The 6,810-nt window shown below is 42.6% G+C and overlaps 1 protein-coding gene across 1 annotated transcript; it reads right to left on the bottom strand.

Annotated features, from left to right (window-relative positions):
- Window positions 1–301: 301 nt before the first annotated feature.
- Window positions 302–6,810, bottom strand: use1 (unconventional SNARE in the ER 1 homolog (S. cerevisiae)). The gene is made up of 8 exons (XM_066695630.1): window positions 6,662–6,810; window positions 5,971–6,020; window positions 5,628–5,706; window positions 5,112–5,264; window positions 4,606–4,621; window positions 4,453–4,483; window positions 3,818–3,980; window positions 302–1,934 (listed from the first exon to the last, which is right to left on the bottom strand). The coding sequence occupies exons 1-8, from the start codon at window positions 6,761–6,763 to the stop codon at window positions 1,752–1,754; spliced, it is 777 nt and encodes a 258-aa protein (XP_066551727.1). The 5' UTR covers window positions 6,764–6,810; the 3' UTR covers window positions 302–1,751.

The raw sequence follows: 6,810 nt of genomic DNA, 5'->3' as shown, positions 1-6,810 counted from the left end.
TTTGCAGAAACGGTGCTCCCGTGAAACATAAATGAAACTCCACGACTGTTATAAAACATCCTCCCCCAGGCCAACCAGAGAAACGCACTTAAAAAGGACTTTCAAAGCTTCAGTTTCAAGAAGAGCAATGGGGTTCCTCTCAGCAACAATATAAATAGTCTTCCAGCTGTTCATTTAGCCATACAATAATAAATGCATAAATAACAAAACACATAAAGCCATTTCCAGATGTTTATGGTGTGGAAGAGGTTTAACACAGAACATGTAGAGACGGACAGAAGCAGAAGTCAGACGTCCGAGGCATTTTTAAATTCTTTAATAAAATAAGACTGTTTTTATATTACAATATTCTTTCCGTACAGGGAGTTCTCGGCACTTCATTTACAGCAAGGGACGTTCCAATAAACACCAGGCACCCGTCAGCTGCACTAGCTGAACAAATTAAAAGTTCACGGTGAAAAAGTCCAAACATTTACTGGTAGATCTTTCTTGGCAACACCGCAGGACCTCTGAAGTTAAATAAAATCCCCAAAAAAGCAGCTGCGAGCTTCTGGGGTCAGTCAGTTCTCTTCAAAAATCTTTTTTTGGGTCCAAACTGATTTTTTAATACAAATTCAATATATTGCTAAGCCTCTGTGAAATGCAGTGCAGTGAAAAGAACCCTTTTAATCCACGAATGGCTCAACACGTGAACCTTGCTGGGGCACGTTGTTTTAGCACTTAATATGCAAATTTACTCAGACAGGAAGCATGAGATTCTTAACACAATGAAATTAGTGTTTAATACGGGAATCAAGACTTTTCGGACATCTCTCGTTCCAGTTGGTACTTTTATTTCGGCGTGTGTGCTTGTATGCATTGGGGTAAGTTATGCAATAAATATAACGGAGACCAACAACACAATTCGTTGAGTGGTTACATGCAAGAGGTTTGAAAAGAGCTGTATCGTTTGCGGTGCCTGTCAGATGTGTTACATGCGTCTGTGTGCTTCAGCGATTCAAAAATATCTCCAGCCAGCAGCTTTTCACACGGACACCAAGCAGATGGTGCAGCAGTTAGAAATAGCAAGTCTGGATGAGTCTGTTTTGGTCCGTGAGGACATTTTTCACAGCCTGACACAGGAGTCCTCAGGAAAGTGTCCAGCCATTGGAAATTCCCTGGACTGCCTTCTCCTGCAGCGATCCTACTCTGAACCCACCCCAGATGGAGCCAGGCTGCTCCCTAGAGTCCCAGACAGGCCACGCATGCAACACTGATGCAGGTCAACAGCACGGCGCAGGAATGGTTGCCTGCATTGTCACGCGAATCCGTCCTTGAGTTTAACCACTACAACCCTAAACACTGCCAGTGCGAATTTAAAAAATAATAAATGCTGAAATAGGAGGGGAACAGGTCAGAAAGGCCCATTGTTTCCAATTTAAAACTGGTTCAGATGCATTCAATTGTACAGGGAGACACTGCCCCCAGCGGGCCAGACCGTTTACTTAAGATCGCTGCTGCCCAAACAAGCAGACTGGGAATGAGATTAATGATATTGTTTGCAGTGGATCATAGCTAAATCCTATTTCCGGACAGGCCAAGAAGCGATGCTGTTACCAGCCAGCAATGGATCAAGATTAAGGCTCTTAGTTATTTTAGTCTCATCCGATGATAAGGCAATACAGCACTGGGCGATCCATATCTGTTTCAATAAATATATTCACTAATAGAGATCTGGACTAGAGTAGGCAGCGATACAGAGCCCACCGACATCATCGGAGTTTGGGGAAGATTCGTATGAAGAGGATCATGCTGATGAAAGTGAAGCAGACCACGATCAGCATCAGCCACAGGAACCAGTTGACCGATTTCTTGGTGTGCTGCTCCAGTCGCTCGGACTCGGTCTTCAGCTTCTCGAAGTTCAGGTCGGCCATTCTCATGGACTGCGTGAGCGTCTGAAACAGAGGATGGGAACGTGGGAGAGGAGGCAGAGCCGGAGAAACCATCCCTACCAGGAGGTTCGTGGTAAAAAGGAAATGGTTAAGGCAGTTTCTAGAAAACTGGCACCTGCAATCTCTCTGGACTCCATCGCTGTGTTTTTGAGAGCAGCTCTCTTACAGGAGGCACAAGTTTTGCCAACACATTTTGGCAATGTTTTCATTCCCTCCTCCACCCCAAATAACCCCAAAGAAAATCAGATAACTTCCACAAAGAAAAGCTTTAGTATTCATAATAGTTTTCGGTTTTAACGTCTCCATTTTGTTTTCCTTGTGTCGTCATCCCACCGGCATTTACACAGCTTGCTTATTTTGCTTTTGCTTGATTGAATGTTTTTACATCCAGTTCACATTAAAAGAATGGTTTTCCCCTGGCTGGGACAACTGTGACGCGACACATCATTTCCTGCCTTGGGCGTTCCGCTTCCACCTGACGGCTCAGCCGGGCGCGGCCGAGACTGAACCGATGTCGAGCCCTGTCCAAGGTCAAACACCCAACTCGAGGTCTGCGATGTGATTAAAACACAAACGGTTGCTTCCTCAGCGCTTAGTTTCAAGCCCGATCTCAAGTTGCGATTATTTTTGGCTTCTATCATTGATATTTATGTGTTTCCAGTTCATTGAAATTGCCCAGATTACAACGCAAAACATGTTTCTACACGGGATGGTCAAGATTAAAGAAATCTGGATGCAATTCTTGTTGTTGGATTTGAACAAAGACTAACACCCAAGACTCCTTTGAACTGGGTGGGGTCTGTGCGCTTCCCCTGTTTTTGTTTGAATCTGGTTGTGTTTATTCAAAACATCATCATTTCTGCAAAACAGCTGTTGCAGTTTGTCTGAATGGCATTTACAAAACAAGAAAAATCCCAAACTAATAACAAACATTTTAAACAGTTGCTTGTGAAACACTGCCACCTTCTGGAAATCATAAAGAATGCTGAAAAAGCTGGATATAACGGATTCAGTGGAGACCGCTTATAGCAATCACGGTTATAGCGGTCAACCGCTTATATGGATCAAAAAGCTTGGGACGGAATCGTTCCTATACAAATGCTGTTTAAATAATTCACTTATAGTGATCGAGTAGTCCGCTTATAGTGTTCAATTTTGGGTCTTTTCATACATTTCAACATAAGGAGAAAAATAAATAAAACGATGGACGTGATCACTATAAGCGGTCTCCACTGATCAAAAAAGCCTAAACATAAATTAGTCTTAATTTGATAGCTAGACTAATCTCATGCAAGTTAGTAAAAAGTGAACTTGGTTTTGGACAAAACCATGACCAGGCATCAATTTACAAGTTTGTGAAATGACTTTTCCAGGTGGCACAGAGCCGACAAACAAAACAGAGGTAGACTCCTTTTTTGTAGGCTAGTTATTGTTATGCAGTTTTTATTTTTTGACTAAGATCAGAATATTTTATGATTAAGTTTGTTTTCAAACTCTGCTACCATTGGCATTCGGCATTGATAGTCGACAGTTTATTTATTTTATTTGAAATGCACTGAAACCACCGGCAAGCTGTGGCTTATATCGTATAGCCACTATTTGCACTACTGACGTATTTTGAAAGTCAATGAAATTCAGGTAATAGCGAAGCTGTTTGTTTCATTACTTTATATTCATGTAATAAATATATAAATGTTAATTAAATGGTAATCTGCATGAGAAATAAATAAAAAATCAGTTAGAATGATCATCCACTTATAGTGATCAATTTGACCCGGACAGACGTGATCGCTATAAGCGGTCTCCACTGTATAACAAATATTCCCTCCTTCTAGCCACTCCAATTGACTCCTCCCACATATTTGACTCCTCCCCTCTCACCCTACCTGGTTGTCCTGTTTGATCATGTTCTGCGCCGCCAGCGTGTTGTTCTTCAGGCTGCGGGCCAGACTCAGCATCTCCTCGGCCAGCTTCTCCTGCAGGTTGTGGTGATGCTGGAGCACAGCGTCCAGCTCGGCGGCCGACTGCTTCTCGTCCAGCGGCACCCCCCTGCGGAGCCCACACAGCACACAGTCAGCCACAACGAGATCCCACTGCCCTACGGTTCACTAGTACAAAATGGCATGTCTTTCAACGATTCCTGTAGAACAGTGGTTTTCAAACCGGTCCTGGAGTACCCCTTGCCCTGCTAAGGTTTTAATTGCTTAATTGAATCCTTAATTGAACTAACAAAACAATATACCATTCAATTAAGTAATCAAGACCTAGGTTGGAACAAAAACCAGTAGGGCAGGGGGTACTCCAGGAGCGGTTTGAAAACCCCTGCTGAAGAACATCTCTAGAACACATTCCTAGATCAGTGACAGCAATAGGACTGAGGTAGGATGTCTAACAATCAGACTCTCACACTACAATACCACAAAATAGTATCTTTATACAGATTCCAGAGCACATAAAGACATTAAAAACAGAAGCATGACAGAAAAGGACACAAAAGTTGTTACATTGTAGGAAACCGTACCTCCTTTGTCTGATATCTGTATCTGAACCACCTGAAGAGAGAATTAAAACAATAAGTCCTAACAACACAGACATTGTTCGACAATATGTAGAATATGCCTGCATCATATGAAAACTATGCATAATAATCTATTCAAACATCAGAAATAATTACCTGGCCGTGAGGATACCTGTAGAAAAAAAAGGAGAAACGAAAATGAAACGGTATAATTAAGCTCAACAGTTTATTTTTAATATCAATACAACTTGTTGCTTTGTAAAAGAATAATAACTCTTGCCATCTTCTGTGCCTTATTGTACCACATGAATAGATGACCTAATGGAGAGGCTTGACTAACTGTAATACACATCAATAAGTTACTTACCTGATTTTAGGCCCCAACCCCAGGCAACATCATAATTTCAAACTAGGCTCTGATAGATCTACATCCAATTCAGTTCAATCAATAGAAAAGCAAACCTAATTTTAGTGGGGACCCTAACCTGAGACAAAATGTGACCCCAATCTTAATGTTTGTACCCAATTTAGCTACATTGTTTAGTTGTCTAACCAGTAGGTGTCGCTAAAACACAATCTGGGGAGTTGTTTCTAGCCAGTACACCTCTGGCAGCCTAAAGGTGAACTCCTTCTCACTGCAGAGCTCTTGGGTAGTGCCTTACCTCCCCTAGCAACTCGTTCCTCATCTCCCCCGTGCACCGAGCCTTGGTCTGCATGTGAACAGTCTTGCTGGCCGGGGTCCTCTCGTTCGCAGTGGTGGGATTCCTGCCAGGAGCCAGCAGCTGATTGGCCAAAGCTTTCTCTGTCGGAGACGTCTGCAGAGAGACACACAAAGACATGACTTTCAATCCCATAAGTCCTGCAAAGGCTGGGCGTATACTGTGCCAAGGGAATGTCTGTTGTTGTTGTTGTTGTTGTTTTTAACCAGAAGGTCTTTCTGGAAAACATCAAAACAACAACTAAATCAATTTATATTTTATATAGCGCCTTTTGCATGGTAAGCACAGAGCTCTCAACAGATCAAAACAATGAATACAAGGAGTAGAAATAAACCATAAGACACAGAAAAAAGCAGAACTCCTATAGGATGACAGACTGTTATAGGAGAAACTAAATCTCTTGAGGTCCACGGCTTAAGGCCTTGGCCTATTGGTTAAAGCTAAAACTAAATGCCTCACCAGTTTCTCTGCCTCTAATAATCCTTTTAGAAAATCGACTTTCCGGCAGTAGTCAGTCAACACTTCTGGGGCTGGTTTACTACACACAGAAAACAAGAGAGTGTGATACACATTATCATCTTCATTGCTCTTCATTTAACTTAGTGAATACCTATCAAACTCCTGTTAGTTATTATCAAATAATGCTTCAATTTAGTTAAAAGTTTAACCTCCCCCACCACAATTCACCAGATGTTTTCTCAGTTGTTGAATACTACCTCCATTGTAATGATGACACAGTGGATATTGTCTAATGCGATGGTGAAGGATTATCTTTTCCCCCCAAGTGAATTTAAAGACCTGCCTTGTGTCCTTCTTCAGTTCATCCAGCTTGTATTCAAGGGCACCCACATACTGGAGACAAATAAATAACACTGACTTTAATCATCACACAAATGCCAAGCCATATTACTAATGTTATATCACATGATGACGTAGCCTCTGGTTAGTTAACGCTCGTAGGGTTTAAGTGGTGAATGAAGAATGACGTCAAAACAAGGTGATCGTGACGTCACTCACACGAATCACACCAAGGTATCTGAACGATGATGACGCTAATGAAGTACCGCATCCCGGCATGCATCAATATTGTGAAATGTAGAGGGAGAGGATGAGGCTGTAAAAAAGGCTCAATGCACTAACACTATTATATGAAGAGCTATTTTAGTTCAATGACAATACTGTTGCTTACTGGGTCTTTGGCACATAAACAGACCCACGGAAAGAGTTCAGCGTTGGCTTTAAAAAATAAAAACAATACTGTAATCTGCAATCAAAGCGTCAGTGAGGAAAATGTGCAGTGACTACACTTTGTGGGCGAATAAAAAGCCCGCTTCGCTTTGGTGGCCGTGGCCAGGGAATCCCCACTGATTACTGCACATGATGCTGCGGAGAGTCCAGTCCTGACGTGGCGCCCAAGTTCAGTTCTCGCTTCCTTTCATTTCCCTTGTCTCTACTCGACTGTCCTCCCCAGCGGAGCCCCCCGTGGCTCTCACCTTTTCCAGCCTCCACTCCGTCTCCCCTCTTTTCTCCGAAGCGAGCGATTCACAGCGAGAGAGCAGCCGGATAAAATTGATTTCTCTCCGAGAGGACGCCATGTTTACAGCGGCAGCGGAAGCCGCCTGTCTCTGACGTCAGTAAGTTA

This window comes from Amia ocellicauda, chromosome 22, assembly GCF_036373705.1.
Source record: "Amia ocellicauda isolate fAmiCal2 chromosome 22, fAmiCal2.hap1, whole genome shotgun sequence".
Classification (NCBI taxonomy): Eukaryota; Metazoa; Chordata; class Actinopteri; order Amiiformes; family Amiidae; genus Amia; species Amia ocellicauda.
This window is presented reverse-complemented; position numbering and strand designations above follow the sequence as displayed.

What these genes read in the sequence shown, in the direction of transcription:
- use1 (XM_066695630.1), bottom strand. Translation starts at nt 6,763, where the DNA reads ATGGCGTCCTCTCGGAGAGAAATCAATTTTATCCGGCTGCTCTCTCGC. An exon ending in GAACTGAAGAAGGACACAAG is followed by an intron (nt 5,707 to 5,970) that starts GCAGGTCTTTAA and finishes TTCTGTGTGTAG; the next exon opens with TAAACCAGCCCCAGAAGTGT. An exon ending in ACAGATATCAGACAAAGGAG is followed by an intron (nt 3,981 to 4,452) that starts GTACGGTTTCCT and finishes TGGGCTCCGCAG; the next exon opens with GGGGGTGCCGCTGGACGAGA.